Source organism: Panthera pardus, unplaced genomic scaffold, assembly GCF_024362965.1.
Source record: "Panthera pardus isolate Hobbes unplaced genomic scaffold, ASM2436296v1 HiC_scaffold_12, whole genome shotgun sequence".
Classification (NCBI taxonomy): Eukaryota; Metazoa; Chordata; class Mammalia; order Carnivora; family Felidae; genus Panthera; species Panthera pardus.
Window position 1 is genome coordinate 50,423,395 of NW_026526677.1, and position 25,021 is coordinate 50,448,415.

General features: G+C 43.8%; 1 protein-coding gene across 2 annotated transcripts; it reads right to left on the minus strand.

Annotated features, from left to right (window-relative positions):
* Positions 1-222: 222 nt before the first annotated feature.
* EIF3F (eukaryotic translation initiation factor 3 subunit F) lies at positions 223-15,713 on the minus strand. 2 transcript variants are annotated; one of them, XM_019456204.2, is made up of 8 exons: positions 15,282-15,711; positions 11,966-12,036; positions 11,650-11,729; positions 11,108-11,245; positions 9,849-9,940; positions 9,293-9,429; positions 9,044-9,157; positions 8,243-8,469 (listed from the first exon to the last, which is right to left on the minus strand). In XM_019456204.2, exons 1-8 carry the CDS (start codon positions 15,679-15,681, stop codon positions 8,392-8,394), a joined length of 1,110 nt encoding a protein of 369 aa, XP_019311749.2. In that variant the 5' UTR covers positions 15,682-15,711; the 3' UTR covers positions 8,243-8,391. The 2 variants fall into 2 exon arrangements, with proteins under 2 accessions (XP_019311751.2, XP_019311749.2); XM_019456206.2 differs by lacking the exons at positions 8,243-8,469; positions 9,044-9,157 and adding an exon at positions 223-7,772 and having other exon boundaries at positions 15,282-15,713.
* Positions 15,714-25,021: the final 9,308 nt, after the last annotated feature.

The window sequence follows — 25,021 nt, forward strand, 5'->3', positions numbered from 1 at the left end:
CCCATGCAGTGGTTTGGATGGTTTCTCAGGTGAGAATGTGCGACACAGAGTAGGGGATGCAAATTATTCTAAAGAAATAGAAATGCAGACATTTGTGTCTACACACACCTGTTCACCACGGAATGATGTATTAGCACAAAATTGGAAACTCACGTGTCCAACACTAAAGAATTGTATAAATAAGTTTGGCTACGTAATAAAAACTTATGAACCTATTCAAAATAAGGTTTTTGAAGATTTAATGACATGGACATTATTTTACAATGTTTAAAAATTATTTTATAAAATTCAGTTAAACTTTTAAAACACAAAGTTGACTGTAGGTTCAAAGAACTTCTAAGATACCCCACATGACTTTTGGGAGGACTTGTAAGCAGGTACATAGGAGCAGGACAACAATCTGTCTCGTGGCTGTTATTGCTACCTTATTTTACCTCCTGGCTGCTGTATCCTTTGAAGCACGATACTCCATACACGCCCCGAGTCCAGCTGTAGGCTGACAGCTCAACGCCTGGAGCTTGCTTCGGATTCTGTCTCCTCCTCTCTCTGACCCTCCCCCACTCATGCGGTCTCTTTCTCTCAAAAATAAACATTAAAAAAAAAAAAAAAAAAAGTGGCCAAAATAGAGTCTCTTACACAAGCCCATTTAGCATATGCTAGTCACCAAACCAAGACTCAGTTATGGTTTCTACCTTTCCCAGAAACAGACTCCAAAACCGAAGCACCTGGTCAGCACTAGTGAGGTAATCCGACAGATCCCTGCCATCTCCTAAAGGAAAGTGACCTTGCCACAACCAATCTAATGCTTGCTAATATAACTTCCTTGTTCTCACCTCCTTCTGCCTATATTTCATTTTGTACAGCCCCTCAGAGCTCCCTTCTATCTGCTAGATGGGATGCTGCCCAATTTCTGAATCACTGAATAAAGCAAACAAGATCTTTAAAACTTACTCAGTTGAAACTTTTTTCCTCTCCCATCCCTGAATTTATTTATTTTTAGTAATCTCTACACCCAACGTGGGGCTTGAACTCACAAGCCCGAAATCAAGAGTTGCATGCTCTTCTGACTGAGCCAGCCAGGCATCCCTTTGAATTCTGCTTTTTAACAAGAGTAAACACACAAGTCCAAAATGGTGAGATGAATGCTAAGATGTAATCATGGTACAGGAGCACCTTCCAAGAGGAGGTTTTCGGTTTAGACCAAAACCTAAAGGAAGAGCAGAAGTGAGCCAAAGGGGCATATATTTTAGGCAGAGGGCAGAGCAAATGCAGAGGAAGCACGATACTCCATATGAGACCCTCCCAGCTATGGAGGTGGAAAATCAGTCAAGGCCATGATGAGCTTTACAGGCTGTAGTAAGAAGTGTGAACTTTATCCTGGGCTGTGAGGGGAATAGATCAAAGAGAGTGAAGAGGAACTGTTTTTCTCTACACTTACTACTCACATCAAACAATTCTGCAACCAGATGTGCAGGTAATTTTCCCACACCAAGCAATTCCCAGATATCAGCTGAGTATCCTACAGTTTAACTCAATTCTGACACTATGATAGAAGATAGGATTCAGTAGGCAGGGAGGGTAAGATTAGGGCCTGAGGTCCCTGGGTGGGGGAAGAACACCTATTTTGGAACGATGCTGGGCATGTCTGACCTCAAGAGGCATTAAGGTTCCTCTTAAGGATGTAACAGACCCCCCCGCCCCCCAACCCCCGCCTCAGATTTCCCCTCTGGAATTTGACAAAAGACCTAAGTATGGTCACAGATAACCCCTCACACAGCGGAAAGGAGCCAATCAGGAATGGACAACCCAGCACCTGGAACTATCAAGCCAATAATGGTAGAACCTGAAAAGGTACAAGGGGGAAGGGATGGGGGGGGGGCTGACCAGAACCTTGTAAAACAAGGACCCTTGCCTATAGTCCTGGGGCATTTATTTGTGAATGTCCCTTCTGTAAAGAGAGCTTTTCTACTATTCTTCCTTTCTAATCTTATATGCTAATAAACTTGTCTGCTGCTCATTTTGTGCCCACCTCTTCATTCTTGGAAGCTGCAAGACAATGAATCCCAGGTATTGTGGTAAAAAAATATCCTGCAATAACACTACAAATACCTGGAGACAGTATCAGATTCCAAGGTTAGGGGCTCACTACTACAAGACTGCCTTCCCCTGCCCCTTCAGATACATGTCACAAGTCCAGGTTGTCACCTGTGCTTCTGACACACCAGATATAAATTGGACCTCCTTCTTGGGTTTGAGTAATTTACTGCAGCACCTCACAGAATTCAGGAAAACAGTTTACTTACCATTACCGATTTACTAAAAAACATTAAAGGATTCGAATGAACAGCCAGATGAAAATATACACAGGGTGAGGTCTGGAAGGGTATAAAGGACAGGAGCTTCTGTTTCTGAAGACTGGGGGTATACTACCTTCCTGGCATGTAATTGTTCCTAGATACATTCTTATTCACCAACCCAGAAGCTCTCCAAACTCTGTTGGACAGAAACACCACTACATAGGCATGACTGATTAAATCATTGGCCATTGGTGATTAATTCAATTGGTGACTTTCAGCCCCTCTCCCCTCCCCCCAAGCTGAAAATTCCAAACTCAAATCACTTCATTAACATAAACTCGGTGTGGTTGAAAGGGTCTGGTTAGGAATAACAAAAGACTCTTTACACCATTTATAGCTCTTATCACTTAAACAAATTCCAAAGGGTTTAAAAGCTGTGTTCCAGGAACCTGGATGAAAAGCCAAATATGTGTTTCTGTATTTTTGGTACAGTATCACAGAGGGCAAGACTGAAGGCAGAGTAGTAATGAACTAGTTGAAGCATGGAGGGGAGAATCAAGGATTCATCCATGTTTCTGGTTTTGACAACAGAATACCTGATGTGTCATCACCTGAGAAGGGAAATTCAGGTGTTGTGGAGGAGGAAGAGACAATCAGCTCAATATTGAACATGTTGAATTTAAGATGCTTCTGAGACACCCAGGGGAAATCTAGTGTTCATTTACCTAGTCTGCGATCAGCTCTGAATATGGGCCAGAGCTAGAGCTGAAGACTGGGCACCTTTAACAAACTGGCAATAATCGCAGTCAAAGGCTTCTATGAGACCTTCCCAGCACAGTGTGTAGACTGTGAGAAGGACCCAGGATGGAAGCCTGGGGAATGAAACCTTAAGGGAGGGTCAGAGGAGGAAGGATGAAGCAGAAGCACAGAAAAGGGGAACAGGAAAAAATAAGAGAACTGTGGTGTCTTACAACTTAAGCGACACATATGATCTCACCGAGACCCTTTCTGAAATGTTTCTAGCACATGCACAACCACACACAAAGAGAATGTGTGAACACACATTCACAGTAAAAACAAACTTGTGCACACATTAGCACAGGCTGTAAGGAAAAAAAGAGTTCCAGTATCATCCATTTTCTGTCAACCTAGGCATAGGGTATTTCTTTCCCTACAAACACCTCCCTAGCCAAGAGTCAGCAACGAAAGAGCCACATGGTCGACACTGTCTTTGAGCCTTTGGCAGTTTTCTGTGTCTACAATGCAATTTCCCTCTCCTTTTTCAGTCTGTTGCTTCTTCATTCTTCAAGTCCAGCTTGGATCTTACTTCCTAGATGGAAGACTTCCATGACCTCCAATGTCTCGTGACTCCCAATGCAATCATCTTTTTACTTGTTTGCCCCTCCAAAAGGTTCTAAGCAGGATTCTTGCTTAGCACCTTGCTGCCATTTGGTATTACATGAATAAATGAATAACTTCATTAACTCCATTGAGTAAATTCTTCAATCTTTCCTTAAAAGATTTGGTGTAGCCCCACAGTTGATCAAATAAGTCACAATTACTTAGTTGCATTTAAGACCTCACCATTTGGTCTGCTAAAGAACAAAATTCACCTGAGCAAATCTGAAGATCTAATTGGCTTTGCTAAACAATTCATAAATTGGGCAACATCCCATCTACCAAGCAGAGATGCTCCCAGGAGTTGTACAAAATGTAAGGTCTCATAGGAAAGGAGGAGGGCAAGTTACTGGCAAGGTTTTTATCATGCAGACTACCTCACTAGTGTTGGTCAGAAAATTTCATAGTTGGCTGTTAAAAGGTGACATTCCTGGGATAAGCTGAAACTAATTAAATCTTGGGGGGCAAATGACTTCACTTTGGGCTTTTTAAAACAGGTCCCAACCTATCCCTCTAACCTTAATTCTGGACACATCTCCACATGCTGTAAGCTTCCACCACTCTGGAGTAGCCAGCTTTTCCATATACTATCCCTTTAATCATCTTTATAAAATACCAGGTAACGTCTTAGATTCCCGTATCTCACCATTCAAGTTCAACCAGTCTCCAAGCCCTCCTGAGTCTGCCTCTTAACATCCTCTTCAATCATAGTCTTGTCGCCATCCTTGTTGCCACTGTCGTGTCCTCTGAACAGTCACAGTGGCCCCGATTCACCTTCCTGTCTTCTGCTTCTCTCCCTTAGCAGGGGATCTTCCTGAAATGCCTGATTAAATTATGCAGCCTCCTCCTCCCCCAAATTCTAGGATAATGTCCAACCTCCATAGTCTTGAGGGCTCTTATGGTCTGCCCCCAGAATATGCCTCCTTGGTTTTTGAACAGGTGTTTGCATGTTTCCTTTGCCCTGTTTATCCTTTCCCAAGTTCCTCGTAAAAAAAGACTAGCCCAGGTATTTATGTCCTGGGTAGAATCTTCCCAGACTCCCTAGGACAGACCTGGTCAACCTTTGTAATATGCTCCTGTAATGTTTCATTTTTGCCATATTATCTTACTGAGTCACTGAACTGTGAAGCAGAGGGCTACAGAGGAAAAAAAAAGAAAAATCCAGACCTGAATTAAAACCCCATTTCTTCACTTCCTAATTGTGTAGCCTACCTCGAGTAACATACTCCACTTCTCTGAACCCCAGCTTGTTCTGTGATATGAAGAGAAGACTGACCGAAACAGAACAGGTGCTCATTGAGGGCTAGATCCACACTCATTTTCTATTTTGCAACTACTTACTCTTCTGTTTTCTCCATCAAAATGTGAACTCCTTAATGCCAGTAGCATGGAGTGCACACTTACTGACCTAGTGCTAGCATACTATTTGGCAAACACTAAACACTTAATGCTTGAGTCAACAATATAGAGCAAATGGTGTTAGTGTACACGGGGTTACTATCCACTATCAGTGTCGACATAGTTTCAGAGACTCATTGCCATTTGGCATCAGCCTGCCAATTGGATTAGATGCTCCAGAGGCTCAGTGTGCCTGAGGATGCATTCCTGTGGGATCTATCTGTTCCTAAGATCAAGATGTCCCCGGGCTCAGGATACTTTATTTAGGGTTAGGCCATCCATTGATAAGGACTCTCCAAAGGTCAGAATGTTCATTGAAGCCCATCAGGGGAGGTACAGGAATATGCCATTTATGTCTAAGAAGCTAATGCTATCAAACCAACCATCAGAATGAAGCTCATGGACACTGGGTAACTGGTGTTGCCCAGCTTCTGCAGGGAAGAGGGAGTAAGTGAGAAATGGAGAGGTGGTGGGGCCATCACTTTAGTAGGGCTAGTTGGTTGCATAGTTTGTTGGATTGATTGAAAGGACTAATCAGTTTGGGTGGCTAAGGTCTGTGGAATGTTTGGACAGGATTTGGGGGATAAAGAAGATGGATTAGTATTTGAAGGTTGCAGTCTGGAAACACTTTGAACTCGCTAGCGGGGGTTCTTTGGAAAGTTGTTTGAGGAGTAGGGGAAGGGAGACTTCTGCTAAAGATTGTTGAAGAGCCCTGAACAGGGAACCTCTTGTGACAGGATGGCCGGGTGGGGTGGGTAACTCGCCAGTTGCGGAGCATTATCTTCACTGGTGTAGGCTTGTTCCGTTTTTGCTTCGACTGTACAAGTCCCATCTTAGCCGTAACTTCTTAACTGTCCCCCATGGCTTGTTGCTGCTTCTCCCAATCATGGGATCCTCAGAACTGCTAGGAATCACTGCTCCCACTCCCCACTCAGTATGGAATGGTAATGTGAGGGGGGCAGGTGGTAAAAAATCCTCGATGTGTGCTGAACCAAGGCATGTCAGGCCATGGTCTCCCATGCGTTCTGCTTCATTTCCTGGGCCTCTTATGGTTCTAATTCAGGTTACTTGCAGTCCTCACTTGGACCACTCCAGCTACCTTTCTGATGACCAATGGCATCATCCTGAAAGGCACTCCTGCTTCTTTCAGAAACTTTTTTGCGGTCTCCCTTAGCTATTCTGGTGGTGACAAGCCCTCATCAACCATCTCTTGCTAGCTGTCCTTTGCACAGACCCGCCACACCATGTCTCTTCACTGTGTCCAGGCCAGTCTATCTCTGCCTCGTTCAGCTTATTCTCACCCCAGGGACAGCTGTGGTCATCCTTTAAGCTCCATTCCAGGGTTCTAGGTTTACCTCGTCGGTGAAAATCTTCTCCAGTGACTTTTCTGGGCTTCTGCAGCAGTTTATACTCTCAATTCCACAAGGGATGCTTTTGGCTGCCCTTGGCTTGAAGACCACATGCCTCCTGAGAGATGGTATTTCTTTTGTCCCCTGTCCTCTACTTCTCAGGAGGGTCAAAGCTACCAGGCTCTGGGCAGCCTCGAAGGAAAGAGGATTAGATTCTGCATTCTGACCCTATAGTATGCATTGTCTTCTGAGACTAGTCTTTTTCATTCAATGTTTTAAGATGTCCTGCTTACAGTTGCATGACAATTTTGTGTCCATATTTTAGGTGTATCTCACAAATAAAATATAGGTGGGATTTGTTTTTTAACTTCAATCTTTTTTTTCTCTCATTAGTTTAATCCTTTTTACATTTAGTGTGGTTACTATATTTGGATGTACATCTGCCATCTTTATTTGCTTTACCCAGTTTTCCCATGCTTTCTCAATTAAAAAAAATTCTTTCCTTTTTCTTATTCTATTATTTCCCATCATTTTCATTTGGAGATTATTTCCAGTGAGTAACCCTGGAATTTTATCATGCATATTTAAAAAAACTGAAGTTGGTATTAACCACCCACCCCAAAAATAGAACACAAACACTCTGAACTCTGATCAACCCTCTTCCCATTGTGCATGCTATTTTTAACCTCACAATTTGGCGTAACTATTGTCATTTCATGCCTACGTGTAAAAATGTATCATTACTATTCATAGCTTATGACCCCCAGAACTTGTCACATGTCTCAGAAACAGAATTACAATCTGGGCCTTTTTGATACCCACTTGCTTTCATTTACCTTTCCACTCCAACACGTAACATAACCGTAAGTCCCTGAATAATGACCCATTTCTTCTCAACCTAAGGTATTTCGCAGTGGCCAGGCAGAACACTCCAGCAATCAGATGAAAGGGCTGTTTGAAGTCTACAAAATCCCTGGGAAATATCATCTAGTCTTTGCTTAGATTCAGCCATTGGCAGAGCTCAACACAGCCTGATGGTGCTTTCAAGTTACACATAGTACTGAAGGAGTTTGCAGTTTGGGGGACATCTCTTTAAATTTAAGCTATAGATCCTAAACTTGCCTCCGCGAACCATAGTGGCAAATAGCTCCATTCTACTATTCAAGTAGTTTATGACCCTGACCACACTCTTTACTCTTTCAGTTCAGATCAAGCATTGAATTCCCTTAATTATTTTCCCTGCATGGATTCTCCTTTTCACTTCCTGTGGAAACCCCACATGATCCATCAAAAAATGGTTCAGAGTATTGCCAGTGGACACCTTTCCAGACTGAAAGCCAAAAGAAAAATTTGGTAAAATGCAGTTAATCCTCAGGAGAAGACTTTCTTCCCACCAGCATGTACTCATGGGTCCCAGGACTGAGATTTGTACCCACTCCTTTGTTCCTCTCCACTCACCCACCAACACATGCTCTAGGTCCTCCTAATTGTGCATAGGGCAACACTTTGTACTGTCATTCATGTGAGGCACTATGGAAGAGAAGTGACAAAAATGTTTTTTTGAAGGTCCAGTTTGCTCTAATCATAGGCAAAAGAGCGGGAAGAAAGTACCTCTGTGAAACCACTGTGCAAAGAAGGCTGTCTGGTCTGGGGGCAGGTGAAAAGTGGCTTGGACTTGGGTTATGGGTGCAACTACTGATGGCAAGTCACCAACACACAACCAACTTCTACCCAAGTATTCACTTCCTGGTTTTTGCATGAGCTCTCCCTCCACCCAGCAGTAAACTCATATAAGATGGATTCATTTACAAAAGGTAGGCTATGTTTATTTAGAGTCACAAGCAGTTGACTGACTCAGTGTGACTCAAACCACAAGGAAACCATCCTACGACACTCCATTCTGAGTCCTGGGGTGGCCCAGATTGGCAGGAGTGCTGCTTGGGGCCCATTCACAGGTTTACAAGTTTCTCATTGAGGGCAATCTGTGACTGTGTGAGATTGGCCAGGTAGGTCACCATCAGCAGGTCCTGGAAGAGGAAGAAGCCACAATAAGAGAGGGGTTGGGCAGAAAGGGAGAAGAAAGTCTGGGGTTGGCCAGCTCCATGGTGAACACCGGGTAGAGGGCAGTCCTGGATAAATAACAGCTCAGAAGAGGTTGAGCAAGACTCAAAGGTGGAAGATAAGAATGAAATGTTTGAGAACACTTTCTCTTCTTTACTGATACACTTATAAACGTGGGGTGCTTTAGCCAAGATCTGGGGTAAGATATGGGGAGCGGGAAGTCTGTGAACCCAGATGGGGAAAATAAGAAATTGCATTTTCGTTAACCTCTGAATTTAGCATTTCTTTTGACCATGAATCTAGATAGCAAGTCACAGTAGTATCAGCAGTTCCTGAGACAATGGAATCAAAGAAGAGAAGGCAGAAGACCTCCCCAAACACATGTACCATCTCTTCCTTCCTCCCAACCTGGACTGCAAGGGGCCAACGGCAAAGCCCTTTCTCCTCTGTTCCCCTCTAGGTCATCTCCCTTCACATTTGTGTGCATGAGCTGAGGTGGGGGAAGACACAAGCTCCCAGAAGCTCAGGGATGGCACTTACATTGATGTTGCTATTGAGCATGGTCTCAAAGTCATCAGGAACAATCTTGGGTACTTGGTTAACCAGACTCATCAAGAAGCGGCCCACAGTATTGTCAGCAGACACCTTTCCGGACTAAGCACCAAACAAAGATTCAGTGAGGCACAGTTAATTCTCACCACCAAGGACTGTCACTTCACCAGTACACCTCTCAGAGATCTCGGAGTGGAGATCTATGCCCTCCTCCTTTCTCGCCTTCCCCCTCCTCACCAGCACATCCTCTGCATACTGCAACACTGTGCTCAGGGCATCCTGGATGCGAGCCGATGCCCCTCCTACTTGCTGCAAGTCACTTGAAAGTCCGATCACCCGGTTGGGGCTAAAACAGGTCTTCATGATCAGGTCAACTGTGGGAACAGGTTGGGGGATAGAAGAGGCACAGACATTTCAGTCATTCCATCAGGGAAGAGACTATCTCTAATCATTCTGCTAACTTTCTCACTTCCCTCTGGATACAGCCAACTTCTCTGAAACCCTGCTCTGCTCTTAGCTGCTTCTCTTCCACCTGCTAGAGCTTAATCACTGGTTTTGGTCTTATATGAATGGCCACGTAGCCTGTGGTGCTGATAATTTCCCATTCTAATTGCACAAATAATTCCTGGAAGTTCGTTTATAATGGAGAACGATTGTGACTTTAATCATCACAGACTTTAGATCAACGGTTCCTCTTCAACCTACCCAAAGCCCTCCATTCTTGTTAGAGAGCAGCTACCCTGTGCCCTGAAAAGTGTCAGACCTCAAAAGAGGGTATGGGAAGGTTACTCACCTCCGATGCGTTCAGTGTCATAATACGCGTATTTCACGGTCAGAGGTGTGAACATGACCCCCATGGTCCTCCCAGGGACACCCATTAAAGTGCTGGGGAGAGAGAAGTCAAGGTAAATAAATAGCCTTGGGAGAGGGCTTCCATGTCTAGTCCAGGCTGGGAAAGCAGTCATACCAAGGTTATGGGTTCCAAGGTTCTGAGACAAGGCTGAAACCACCTGAACCTGAGGTCTCATGGGAGCAAGTCACATTTTTCCTTTAGCTCACTTCACACACAATGAAGCCTGGCCTGCGAGAGGGGACTCAGCCTGCAGATCTGACTTGGTCCCTTCAGAGGACTGTTTCACTCACTGCAATATCAGTGATGAAACAGGACGCTGCATTTCCCTGTGGAGCTGGCTGCCCAGATATCCACCCGTAGGTCTTCTATGAGACTGTGCCCTTCATTAGCACTGAAAAAAGCAAATTGACTCCAGCCCACCAAGACTAGATTAGGTGCTTTAAGAAATCTCACTAAAGGTGACTGCCTTTACTATGTCAACTATATATTTTCACCTGGACCAAAGTCTGTTACATTAGGTCACACGCAGAAAGTGCACCAAATCAAACAGCGTAAGAGATACGCTAAGAAATGCCTTCATTCTAACCAGAAAAGATAATCCTTCCAACTCTCCCAGCAGCCCCTTCTTCAGCATGCCTCCCCTGTCAACAGGAATTTTAACTGCCTGCAAGCTCAACGTGTCAATGCTATAATGTTATTGTCACCAAAACTGTACTCGACCCTGGGGTAATAGATGTAGTCACAAAGGACAGCCATCCTTTAATCTGTATGACTCTGAGTCCTGTGTATCCAGGAATAATGATTAACAAACGGTTACTCAGAAAAGCAGTGAACATGACCAAAATACCAGTGAGGATCAGCTATAGGAACCGTGAAGAGTTAGCTTATAGAAACGATGACAGGAAAAACATGACAGTTTGCTCAAATACCTAAAGGTCTGTCATCTGAAATTGGTTAAAAGAAATAAGTAGAAATCTGGGGTACAACTGGTATCAGCAAGTGGATATTTGAGGGACAAATTTTGTTTCAGAGTAAAACCCTTCTAGTGATAACTGTGGAGAGGGAGGAATGGGTTTCCTTATGAGGCAATGAGTTATACACTGAAGGATTAAACCTGCTTGGGGTGGAGGTGGGTGTCATCCAGGCATGGTAGGAACCAGACAGCCTTTTATGGCCTTGTGCCCCAAGACACCGGTCACCTGACATAGGCCTTGATGCTCATGCGGCCATTCTGGAGGCTCGTGTCCACGGTGAGGTGAATGGGGTTGGGGGCTTCCCGGCTATAGTACTCATGGATCAGCACAGAATGCTCTGTAATGTCATGGCCTGTAGCATACCTGGAAAATGAAACATAGTTGTGGATTCAAGTCTACATGTAACATTAATACCAAACACAATGGTAAAATGGATGTCTCTAGGTAGCATTACCCCCAGTGCAACCTAAACGCAAAAAGACTACACTGAAAACTGTATTAACTCAAATCAAAGGCTGACTCAGAGCTCTTGAAACATTACAAGTCATCAGCAAGGCAAAAATACTTGGCTCAGTAAAAGCTACAATTCAAAGTAAATATTCTTGGCCTCATGAGATTAGAACTGCCAGCAAGACACTCTAAATTCACAGATCCCTGAAGTAATACACTTTCAATACTCTGTCTCCAAAAGGGAGTAGAATAACTAGCTTGGTAGCAAAAAACCTTGGCAATCACGAACACTTTCCATTCCCACAACTCCAACTTACCAGCCCAGAATGAGCTCATTTGGAGAGACTTTCTTGTGTAATTCATACATGTTCTTAGCGAATTCCATGTCAACAGCCACCTTAGAAGAAAAGCAGAAAAGGAAGCTAAGAAGCTAGAAGTCCATAGAAAAAATGGATGAAAAGGGCCAGAGCCCACCCCAGCAGACAAGAGGCCCAGGAAGTATGTACCCATAGAAAGAAGGTTCTTTGTTGAACTTTTAGTTATAGAAGCACAACGTATTGTGCAGGAGAAGCCTTAAGGAGAGCCTAGCAAACAGTTATAGACCACACAGTGGCAGCTCAAGCTCCCACTCACCTCATCTTCTGACTCGTTGTGTGGCACTGAAAAGCAGTTAGTGACCTCCACTGAATGCTTGTCAACGGTGCCTGTGAGAGAGAATTGTCCACGTGTTACAAGACCCTAGGGCACTCGGCAGCCTCCGACCACTTTCCAAATGCTTTCAGAGGCCTCCTCAAAGTCAATGAACAAATTGAATTCGTAAATTCTAAGTTAGCCATATGCATCAGTGGGACCAGGATTCTCCAGAGAGCTGAAGCTCTGAAGCGATCTCTCTTTGCTTTAGCCATCAACATATGGGGTCTATTCTTCCTTCACAAGGTGGTCTTCTGCTTATCTGTTCCATCCTGCTACCAGTCCTACTCCAGGTCTTTTTTCTATGACCTTCATTTTCAGCCTCTAGACTTTCTCCCTACAATTCAATCTGCAGAACTACCTGGAAAATTCTAATAATGTCTACACAGGGCACCCATACAGTAGCCTAGTCCCAAAGCACAGTGTTAGGGAGCTTCACCTGTACCTCCCTTCAGTCATCTAGTCCCATGGTCATAACCTTAGCCCCATCACCATCCAGAAACCTTCTACCTGTGAACCTTAAACATGAGTATCAGTCTTTTACCACAAACTCCTATTCTAGTTTTGATACCCTTACTCCCATTACGTTTGTTTCTTGACCTAAGACTGCTGGTCCCTTGGGTTCTCCATTTTTTTCTAATCTACTGGCACTGCCCATACCAGGCTTCAAGCCCTGCCCTCTATACTAGTGACCACAATGCTGCCCACGCCTGTGTCTGTTTAATTCCACTTCGCTATGGTTTTTGCTCCCTTAGGTGAAACTACGTCCGCAAACCCAGTGGGTAAATACTTTTTCTCTTATTTGACCTCTCATCAGCATTCAATAGACTTGACCATTTCAGACTTCTGAAGCAGTTTTGAGTCTTCTATATTTCCATGCCGCTATAATAACCTTCTATTAGAGCATTTATCATATTGTATTCTAATTATTTGAATGAGTAGATCTTCATCTTGAATTGAAGGTTAGAGTAGATGTTGTTTTTTCAAACTTTAAATTACAAATATTTAAAACAATTTTATGGTACTTAAAAGATACCACTGACTTCTTTTAGCCAAATTAAATGTTTCATGAATTAATGTCTGAGTAAATATATAAGCTCCTAGTAAGAAGAGTCTGTTTCATTTTTCAGTAAGTACTATCCCTGTAACACCTAGCATTGTACCATGGTCCCAGTCCAGAAGAGAATCTTAAGATGTAGATTACAGGTCACTAAATAAGGTCACTATAGTATCTGGGGTACTTAATACTCTCCCTCAGTGGAGAACTGTTTCTTTAGTTAAATAGCTCATGCATGTGAGTTTGGAAAATTTGGCAGTGCAGCTGAAAGAGTAGTCTTTGTCAAGTGCCAAGTTAATGTTGCAAAAATCATTTGTTACAGAAGCTCAAAGCAGGACATGGTTACAGAAAGCTATTATACTTTGGGAAGTTAGGAGTGGGGGTGAGGGTGGCGGTATGGGATGAAGGACTGATACTTAATTAACACTTTTCCTGGGAACCTGGAAGATGAGTGGAACTTGGAACAAATGGGGGAGATCAGGGAAGGCACTTGTGGCAAAGAGAATACAAAGTCTTGGTTTCAGAAAAACTTTGGCAATGTTTGGAAGACAATGGATCAATTAAAGTTCCTGTAAAATGCTAAACCTTCAAAAATAAGTAAAGAGAGACTATGTTTGTGTGTTGCAGGGGTAGAGCCCTGATGTGGAGGATGGCAACTAATGGCTGTTTTGTAGCTCATGTGTCCCAGCAGTTAGATGCTCTTGGTAATAATTTTGCTCTTGCAAAGCCCAAGTCTAAGTAGCCCCCCCCCCCCCGCCCCCGACAGAACTAGACTTTAGGTAATTTGTTCCAAGGCACATGGTTAATATTTGGTGCAATCTACCTACAATCTTGTCTTCTTTGCAATACACCAATTGTCTTCTATGGTGGAAGAACTATTACATGTCACAAAGGTATCTAAAATTGGGGACAAAGATGGAATGAAAATGAATTTGATGGGATCAGCAGTACCCATAGAAAGAGGCACATTATCAGTAATCTCTCTCTAGTGCTTCTCCATTTTACAAATTACTTTAACATATTAGGGAGACTAATGGACAGAAGATCAGGCTTAACTCTGGAAAATAGTGCGGAGGTTCCTCAGAAAGTTAAAAATAGAACTACCCTATGACCCAGCAACTGTGCTACTAGGTATTTATCCAAAGGATACAGGTGTGCTGTTTCAAAGGGGCACATGTACCCCAATGTTTATAGCAGCACTATCAACAATAGCCAAAGTATGGAAAGAGCCCAAATGTCCATCAATGGATGAATGCATAAAGATGTATACACCCCTATATACATACAATGGAGTATTACCCAGCAATCAAAAAGAATGAAATCTTACCATATGCAAGTACATGGATGGAACTGGAGGGTATTATGCGAAGTGAAATTAGTCAGAGAAAGACAAATATCACATGACTTCACTCATATCAGGACTTTAAGATACAAAAGAGATGAACATAAATGAAGGGAAGCAAAAATAGTATAACATCAGGGAGAGAAAACATATGAGACTCTTAAATATGGCAGACAAACAGATGGTTACTGGAGGGGTTGCGGGAGGGAGGATGAGCTAAATGGGTAAGGGGCATTAAGGAATCTACTCCTGTAATCATTGTTGCACTATATGCTAACTTGGATGTAAATTAAAAAGATAAATAAAAATAAACAAATAAATTAAAAAGATCAGGCTTAAACCTTTAGGAAAACAGAGGATTATTGAAGCCCTAAACGAGTTTCTGACAAACCGGTTTACTTGTTCAAAGGGATGTCTTTTTACAGATCTCCCCACTCCTTTCTCAAGTGGTTAAAAATGTCTTTGTAAACACCTAGAAAATAAAGAAATTTAGTCCGTAGGAAAGGGGGGAAAACGTGGTCATTGGGTTTAGGGAGTCAAATGTTTCTGACTTCCTACTCAGCATCTGAACTCATTTTTGGTCATACTTGGCCTGAAATGCTACTGGGCAGATTAAAAATAAAATGTAAATCATTCCGCATACGGTTTTTATTCAATAACTAACTACTGCTTACGTATTTTATGCCACCCGAAGTGACAGAAATGTGGCAGGGAAGTTCAAGTTTCTTAAGGAGGTAAGTCGCGGCAGGAAGGTGGCATGGAAGAATAGGTAAGAGGTCAATGGGGATGGGAAAGGAGGGGAACAAGAGAAAAAGGAGGTGGGAGGAAGAAGATTCAGACGATTGTGTCTGACCACTCACCCAGCAGGGTGCCGATAACTCGGGCAGCGCCCTCGTTGCGTCGCTCGTAGCTGTCCACGATGGAGGCCAAAATGACCGGGTGCAGCCGGACCACACGGCCGCCGGGGAAGGGGCCTGGAAGAGCAGGACCGGGCAGTGACTGCGCAGGGGTCTGCGCTGGGGCCGGCGCTGAGGCCGAGGTCTGGCCCGGAGCCGCGGTCGTAACCGCTGCAGCCGCCGCGTCTGAGGATGAGGCTGGAGCCGGCGTTGGAGCCGGAACCGGCGCTGGAGCAGGAGACGGGGCTGGCGCTGAGGCTGGGGTTGGGGACGGGACTGGGACCGAGGGTGGGGTCGCGGCTGGAGCTGCGGCTGGAGCTGGAGTAGCGGCAGACGCACTCGCCGGTGCCGCCGGTGTGGCCATCTTGTCGAGAAAGAAGGAGCCAGGAACGGAAGGGAGTGAGTTGAAGAATATTAGGGGCACGATAGGCTGAATATGCACCACGTGAACCGGATCTTTGTGCCTATTGGTCACTGATGATGTTTCTCACGGCACTACAATTTCCTGCTGAGTTTGTGCTCTTTAATTTCTGTCCCATGAGCACTCAGTGAGAGGCGAGCTAAATAGTTCCGAGCAAACTTGGGACCCCCGCTGAGAAAGGGAAACAGCTCAGTCTGCGCAGCTGCCGCCAGATGGACCCAGAGAGCGGAGAATGGGTTGTAATTCCTGTTTTCAGACTTCAAAAAGGCAGTGAATTAAAAAAAAAAAATTTTTTAATGTTTATTCATTTTTGAGAGAGAGAGAGAGAGCAGAGCAGGGGAGAGGGAGAGAGGGAGACACAGAATCCAAACAGGCTCCAGGCTCTGAGCTGTCAGCGCAGAGCGGAGGCGGTCGAATTCTTCAACCGTGAGATCACGACCTAAGTGGAAGTTGGAAACTCAACTGACTTAGCCACCCAGCACCCCAGGATAGTGAATGGTAAAGTGCCTTTAACGGCACTTCTTGACAGAGTCATAAGAAGACAATGCGGTGGCTTATTCTATTCAGCAGTTTTAATATGTGGCAGATGCTGTTTTAGTCCCTTGGGATATATCAATGAATGAAACAAGGATTGTTGTTCTCCCAAAATTCACCATCTAGTGGAGGGAGGCAAATAAGTACATTATATAATATGTTAGAAGATAATGAGAACTATGAAAAAGGGAAAATTAGCGGGGAGTAAGGGGGAATCAGAAGTTAGGGTAGGTCACAATGAGAATGCAAGGTTTGAGTTGATTGAAGGAGGTGAAGGGGGTGGCTATAATTGGGGAGAAGAGCCTTCAGGTCGAAGGAACAGCAATGCAAAGGCTTTAAAGACAGGAGCAGGCCTGGAGTATGTGAGAAGACTATTTGGTGGCTGGTGTGTTCATATCATGATGGGGAATAGCAGAGATGGACCTTTGAATAGGAGTTGGGGAGCAGATCATTAAGGACGTACTAAGCCATGATAAGGATTTTGACTTTTACTCTGAGAGAGGAGGGGAGCCATTGCAGGGTTTGGAGCAGGGGAAGGCCATGATCAGTCTTAGTTTTAAAAGGATCATTCTGGATATTTTGAGAAGAATAGAATGGGCCAGGGAGAGGTGGTTGTTGAGGAGAGGAGGGTGAGAGAGAAAGAGCAAGAAGACTTTTTAGGAGATTAGCAGGTAGCCTAAGTGAGAGGTGACGGTGGTGGGAACTAGGCCAGTAACAGTGGAAGTGGTGACAGGTTGGTAGACTAGGGACATATTTTGAGGATAGAGACAACAGGATTTTCTGAGGAATTGTATGTGAGGTATGAAAGAGAAGAGTCAAGGATGACTCCATTTTTGTGTGTGTGCTGAACAACTAGTATGAAGAAGTTGTCATCAGTTGAGATAGTAAAAGCTACAAGTGGAGCAGTTTTTTGGGAAAAGATCCCAAGTTCAATTTGGGAGGTGTCATCCTTGAGATGTTTATTAGACATCCAAGCAGAACTGTAGTGTGATCAGGTGGAGATACTTGGGAGAGGGTTAAATGAGTAACCCTCTGTAAATCTCTCAGCATATGCCTGATATACAGCGGTTATTATTATTATTATTTTAAAGTTTATTTATTTTGAGAGAGACAAAACACAAGTGGGGGAGGGGCGGGGGATGGTGGCAGAGGATCAGAACCAGGCTCTGCACTGACAGCAGGGAGCCTGATGTGGGGCTCGAACTCATGAACCATGAGATCATGATCTGAACCAAAGTCAGACGCTTAACCGACTGAGCCACCCAGGCACCCCCAGCAGTTATTATTATTAAGTGGTAGCTATTATCACTGCTATGTAATGGGAGGAGCTCTGATTCTAGTGTACTATGTAACTTTGGGCAATCTATAATTTTTTCTGAGTCTTAGTTTCCTTCTCAGTACAATGGGAATGATGATATCTGCCTGTTAGGAAACCAATCAACTCCCTTAATTAGGTCAAGTCCTGGCAGCTAGTTGGCAAGGTGGGTGGGTGAGGTTGGACTTCTCAGCCCTTACTCTCATGTCCAAGAGCTGCTTTCTCTTTGGAACTATGTTCCATAATTAGAATTTATATGAGGGGCGCCTGGGTGGCGCAGTCGGTTAAGCATCCGACTTCAGCCAGGTCACGATCTCGCGGTCCGTGAGTTCGAGCCCCGCGACGATCTCGCGGTCCATGAGTTCGAGCCCCGCGTCAGGCTCTGGGCTGATGGCTCGGAGCCTGGAGCCTGTTTCCGATTCTGTGTCTCCCTCTCTCTCTGACCCTCCCCCGTTCATGCTCTGTCTCTCTCTGTCCCAAAAATAAATAAAAAACGTTGAAAAAAAAAATTAAAAAAAAAAAAAAAAAAAAAAAAGAATTTATATGATCCAGCTCCCCTGTCAATATTCTGGGCAGACATATGTTCTTTCTTTTAATTCCCCTAAACACAGGTGAACAGCCTATCAGAGGAGGATTGAAAAGAGACTTGGATTTTTTTTTAATGCTTTATTTATTTTTGAGACAGAGAGAGACAGAGCATGAGTGGGGGAGGGGCAGAGAGAGAGGGAGACACAGAATCTGAAGCAGGCTCCAGGCTCTGAGCTGTCAGCACAGAGCCCGATGCGGGGCTTGAACTCACCGACTGTGAGATCATGACCTGAGCTGAAGTCGGACGCTCAACTGACTGAGCCACCCAGGCTCCTCGAGGCTTGGATTTTGTAACTGGGATCTTTAACAACTCTAGCAGAACAGTATTTGAGGAATTGATGGTGGGGTGGGCATGGAAATCAGAATTCAGGTGGGAGAGAATGGTCAGTGGGAACTGATGGCAGTGAGTGCTGACTGCTCTCTCAAGAGAATTGGTAGAAAGGAGAGGAGACATTTAAGGCAGTAGCAGAGGGGAACAATAGGACTAGAGAAGGGGCCACTTCTCAGTCCCCTGGACTGGAAGAGTTTTAAGTGTACTTTAAACTAAGGGTGAAGATCTAGAGGAAAGAGAAAGATTGAATATACATGTGAGAAGAACCATCTAATGAAAGAAGGGAGGAAAGAGGACCTGAATGGAGAAGTCTAAATGAAAGAGATGTTCTTGCATAGAGTGAGGGACATGCAAGAGAGGCTGCCCCAGGCTGTGGCCTCCCTTATGGATGCTAGTGGGTCTGCCTTACAAGGGCTGATCCCCTGAGATCATCCCATGGGAAGAAGGCCAGAGGAGAGAATCACCTGTGATGAAGAGGTGTTGTTGCTCCGAACTGACCCTTGGGACCTCTATCTACTTATTTGAGTTGGTTGTGGATACTTCATCACCAAGAACTTTACCTTGATGTCAATATCCTGAAGACCTTTCTCTCTGGAAGGAAAAGAGAAAGGGGTAGATGAAGAAGCAGACATGGGGCGCCTGGGTGGCTCAGTTGGTTGAGAGTCCAACTTCAGCTCAGGTCATGATCTCATTGTTCGTGAGTTCAAGCCCTACATTGGGCTCTCTGCTGTCAGTGTAGAGCCTGCTTCGGATCCTGTGTCTTCTTCTGTCTCTACCCCTTCCTTGCCTTACACATGCTCTTTCTCTCTCTCTCAAAAATAAGTAAACATTAAAATTTTTTTTTTAAAAAAGAATCAGACACTTTGAATTGGGGAATGAAGGGAAGTTGCAGGACCTCCTGTCAAGTGATAGTTTTCTCAGGGAAGTGGAGCCATGGTGATCTGTTGAGAATGGAAGTGCAAGGGTGGGACTCACTCTTTGGGCAGTGGAAGAGGGGCCAAGAGTGAGTCATTAAAGGCATTGATCAATTATGAGAGAGCCCAGCTAAGCCTGGAGACCTCAAGGATCTGGTTAGCTTTTGTATTTTTCTCCAGCCACGTGGCTAAGAGGCAGGCAGGGAGAGATCATTGGCATGGCCTTCCTAGGAATGCTGACCAGCTAGGATAAGGAAGTACATACATCCAGGATGCTGACTTTTCAATCACTGACTGAGGGATCCAGGCAGGCTGAACCCTATGAATAGAAACTCTGAGGCCTAGGTTCATCATGAAAGGGCAGAAGGCATGGGGAGAGAGAAAAACGAGCTGTCCCCTTGAATATGGGAATTGTGTTGTGCACGTGGCGTACTGGTCAGGATATATATACATATATATATGTATATATATATATATATATATATATATATATATATATATATATAAAATGTTTTTTATTTTTTTATTTTTGAGAGAGAGAGAGAGTGAATGGGTGAGGGGTAGAGACAGAGAGGGACAGAGGATCTGAAGCGGGCTCTGCACTGACAGCAGGGAGCCCAATGTGGGGCTCGAACTCATGTACTGTGAGATCATGATCTGGGCAGAAGTTGGACACTTAACTAACTGAGCCTCCCAGGCATGCCATACATATATAATATACATATAAAATACTATGTGTATTATATGTATATATAATATATTTTAAATATGTATAAATATAAATAAATATATATGTTAAAATTATATATATATAATTTTTTTAATGTCTGTTTTATTTTTGAGAGAGAGAGAGTGTGAGTGGGGAAGGCGCAGAGAGAGAAGGAGACACAGAATCCGAAGCAGGCTCCAGGCTCTGAGCTGTTAGCACAGAGCCTGTCACGGGGCCCGAACCCACTAACCATGAGATCATGACCTGAGCCAAAGTCGAACAGTTAACCAACTGAGCCACCTAGGCATCCCTAAATATATACATATATTTAAATAAGGGATTGGCTCATGTGATTATAGAGGCTAGGAAGTCCTGAGATATTTACTTAACAAGCTGGAGACCCAAGAGAGCCAATATAGTTCTAGTCCAAAAGCAGGCCGACTCAAGACCCAAGCAGAGCCTATGTTTCAGCTTGAATCTGAAGGCTAGAAAAGACCAATGTCCTGCTCAAGCCTTCAGGCAGATGAAGTTCCCTCTTACTCTGGGTGGGGATCAGCTCTTTGTTCTATGCAGGCCTTCCACTGATTGGACAAGGTCCAGCAACATTAGGGATCGAATTCTGTTTAATTCAGCCTATCAATTTAAATGTTAAACCTATCCAAAAGACACACCTACAGTAATGTTTGACCAAATATCTGGAGATCCTGTGCCCTAGTCAAATTGACACATAAAATTAACCATCACACCTGGGATCCTGGTCATCTTGAGGAATATGCTTGATAGTCCTTCCTGAAAAGAAGGTCATAGCTACAGGCTCATGTTAAAATTGGGGACTGTAGCTTGATAAACCCATTCCACCTCTTCGATGACTGGCTGGAGTGAAGGGAGGTCTGACTACAGCTCCAACTACGGGAAGGCCGCAAGGGGGAGCCCGAAGCTCGCTCAGCGCTGCAGGTATGACTTGGGACTTATTGAGGCAGGGCAGTGCAGGAACCATACCTTGGTGGCCGACCACCTGTCCTTCTGTAGACTGGGTTTGGCACAGGCAGGCTGGTAGGCTGCCTCCCACAGTTTGTCTCTGCTCACTGCCAGCAGGTTTCAGGAAGTTGTGCACCTTACGCAGGCTCCACCCACTAGTGCCAGGATGCTCCTTTGCTATGCTAGACTTCTACACAGTTAAGGCTCTCTGCCTGGATGCCCTTTCAGACTGAGGTGGTGAGGGGCAGTGGCCACAGTTTGAAAGCAACAGTGTCACAGACCTCAAGCCTCATACCTGCCTCCCTGCATGGCAAATGTTCTCTGTTCTGGAGGGAACCTGGCCCCACCAACTGGTTACCCACCCTGTCAAAAGCCAGCCTGATCAGGCAACTCGTCACACGTGAGATTTGCCCGTCTCCAGTTCATTCTTGACTACTTGGCTAGGCATGCTATTTTCTTAGTTCTCTGATTTTCTGATATCCATATCTTAATTTCTACACTTGCTTCTGGTCTTCCCTCCCTCCACCTGGTTTTGGTCACTAGAGCTTCTTTCTCTGGCTTGCTATTCTCAGCTCATCCTTAATTTCTGCCTCTCCAGATTCTTCAGATTCTAGTCGCAGTGGGCCTGGCCAACCCCCTTGACTTCATGCCAAGGTGGGGGGCAGAAAATCACAGAGAGTTGCTCGTGTTTTCTGCCCTTTAAAAAATCTTATTTAAATTTTATTTAAATTATAGTGTAATAATGGTTTCAGGAGTAGAATTTAGTGATTCATAACTTACATATGACACTTAGTGTTCATCCCAACAAGTGCCCTCCTGAATGCTTATCATGCATTTAAACCCATTCCCCCACCCAACACCCCTCCAGCAACCCTCAGTTTGTTCTCTGTACTTAAGAGTCTCTTGTGGTTTGCCTCCCTCTCTGTTTTTATCTTAGTTTTCTTCCCTTCCCCCTATGTTTATCTGTTTTGTTTCTTAAATTCCACATATGGGTGAAATCATATTTATCTTTCTCTGACGGACTTATTTCGCTTAGCATAATACATTTTAGTTCCATCCACGTCATTGCAAATGACAAGATTTTATTCTTTTTGATCGCTGAGTAATAATTCCTGTGTGTGTGTGTGTGTGTGTGTGTGTGTGTGTGTGTGTTTCACTTCTTCTTTATCCATTCATCAGTTGATGAACATTTGGTCTGTTTCCATAATTTGTCTATTGCTGATAGTGCTGCTATAAACACTGGGGGACATGTACCTCTTCATATCAGCATTTTTGTATCTTTGGATAAATTCCTAGTAGTGCAATTGTCAGGTCATAGGGTAGTTCTATTTTTAACTTTTTGAGGAACTGCCATACTGTTTTCCAGAGTGGCTGCACCAGTTTGCATTCCTACCAGCACTGCAAAAGCGTTTCCCTTTCTCTGCATCCTCACCAACATCTGTTGTTTCCTGAGTTGTTAATTTTAGCCACTCTGACAGGTGTAAGGTGGTATCTCGTGGGTTTAATTTGTATTTCCCTGATGATGAGTGATGTTGAGCATCCTTTCATGTGTCTGTTAGCCATCTGGATGTCTTCTTTGGAAAAGTGTTCATGTCTTTTGCTCATTTCTTCACTGGATTATTTGTTTTTTGGTGTTGAGTTTGATAAGTTCTTTTTTTAAAAAAAATGTTTATCTATTTTTGAGAGAGAAAGACAGAGAGAGAGAGCAGGGGATGGGCAGAGAGAGGGGAACAGAGGATCCAAAGCGGGCTCTGAGCTGACAGCAGTGAGCCTGATGGACTGGAATTCACAAACCTTGAGATCATGACCTGAGGTGAAGTCAGACGCTTAACTGACTGAGCCACCCAGGTGCCCTGAGTTTGATAAGTTCTTTATAGATTTTGGATACTAACCCTTTATCTGATATGTCATTTGCAAATATCTTCTCCCATTCTGTTGGTTGCTTTTTAGTTTTGTTGATCATTTCCTTCGCTATGCAGATGATTTGTATCTTTTTTTTTAATGTTTTTATTTATTTTTGAGGCAGAGAGAGACAGAGCATGAGCAGGGGAGGAGCAGAGAGAGAGTGGGAGACACAGACTGGGAAGCAGGCTCCAGGCTCTGAGCCATCAGCACAGAGCCTGACGTGGGGCTCGAACTCACGGACCGCGAGATCGTGACCTGAGCCGAAGTCGGACGCTTAACCGACTGAGCCACCCAGGCGCCCCCAGATGATTTGTATCTTGATGAAGTCCCAATAGTTCATTTTTGCTTTTGTTTCCTTTTGCTTTTGCTTCCCTTGATGAAGTCCCAATAGTTTCATTTTGCTTCTGGAGACATGTCTAGTAAGAAGTTGCTACAGCTGAGGTAAAAAAGGTTGCTGCCTGTTTTCTCCTCTAGGATTTTGATGGCTTCCTGTCCTACATTTAGGTCTTTCATCCATTTTGAGTTTATTTTTGTGTATGGTGTAAGAAAGTGGTCCAGGTTCATTCTTCTGCATGTCGCTGTCCAGTTTTCCCAGCACCACTTGCTGAAGAGACTGTCTTTATTCTATTGGATACACTTTCCCACTTTGTCAAAGATTAGTTGGCCATACATTTGTGGGTCCATTTCTGGGTTCTCTATTCTGTTCCTTTCATCTATGTGGTTTTGTGCCAGTACCATACTGTCTTGATGATTCAAACTTTGTAATACAGCTTGAAGACCGGAACTGTGATGCCTCCAGCTTTGGTTTTCTTTTTCAGGATTGCTTTAGCTATTTGGGATCTTTTCTGATTCCATACAAATTTTAGAATTGTTTGTTTCAGCTCTGTGAAGAATTCTGGTGTTATTTTGATAGGAATTGCATTGAATGTGTAGATTGCTTTGGGTAGTATTGATATTTTAACAATGTTTGTTCTTCTGATACACAAGCATGGCATGTTTTTCCATTTCTTTGTGTCTTCTTCAATTTATTTCATAAGAATTCTACAGTTTTCAGAGCACAGATCTTTTACCTCTTTGGTTAGGTTTATTCCTAGGTATATTATGGTTTGTGGTGCATTGTAAATGGGATTGATTCTTTGATTTCTCTTTCTGTTGCTTCATTATTGGTGTATAGAAATGCAACCAATTTTTGTATGTTGATATTTATATCCTGTGACTTTGCTGAATTCATGGATCAGTTCTAGCAGTTTTTTGGTGGAGTCCTTTGGATTTTTCACGTAGAGTATCATGTCATTGGTGAAGAATGAAAGTTTGACTTCTTCTTTGCCAATTTGGATGACTTTTATTTCTTTTTGTTGTCTGATTGCTGAGCCTAGGACTTCCAACACTGTGTTGAACCAACAGTGGTGAGAGTGGACATCCCTGTTGTGTCCCTGACCTTAGGGGGAAAACTCTCAGTTTCTCCCCATTGAGGATGATATTAGCCGTGGGTCTTTTCTGCCCTTCTTGCCTAAGCTACGCTTAGGGGCTGGGTCTTGCCTGGCCCAAGAACCATGACCATATGGCTGTTGCTTATAACTTCAGGAAAGGAGACTTTAGGGTGGCCCCAGATCTTTCTGTGAATATCACAGGAGACATAAGTCTACCCTGCCTGGGCCAGTGTTGTAGCCCAGAGCTGACCTTTGAGAGGCTCTCCCAGTGAAGGAGCCAAGAAGAATCACCTCCATTGGGCTAGATGTGCCCATCTTCTTATTCTTGCATCTGCTGTGTTGCTTTAAAGTGAGGTGGTTCTTTTCAGGTGTCCATGGACCACACTCATTAGTGGAGGTTCTTTTGATACTTGATGTCCTCCAGAAACTTAGTGCTCTTTTTTCTATCGCAGGTATACAGAATTGTAATAATCATACTCTTTGGTTCATGACACTTGGGTTCATTCATGAACTGCTTTTTTAGTTCCATTCATTCATTCACTCATTATTTTTAATTTTTTAATTATTTTTTGCCTTTGA

Coding starts and splice junctions, on each gene's coding strand:
- EIF3F (XM_019456204.2), bottom strand. CDS start 15,681: ATGGCCACACCGGCGGCACCGGCGAGTGCGTCTGCCGCTACTCCAGCT. Junction 11,730..11,965: donor ACAACGAGTCAGAAGATGAG/GTGAGTGGGAGC, acceptor TTTTCTTCTAAG/GTGGCTGTTGACATGGAATT. Junction 8,470..9,043: donor TGCTCAATAGCAACATCAAT/GTAAGTGCCATC, acceptor TTCCTCTTCCAG/GACCTGCTGATGGTGACCTA.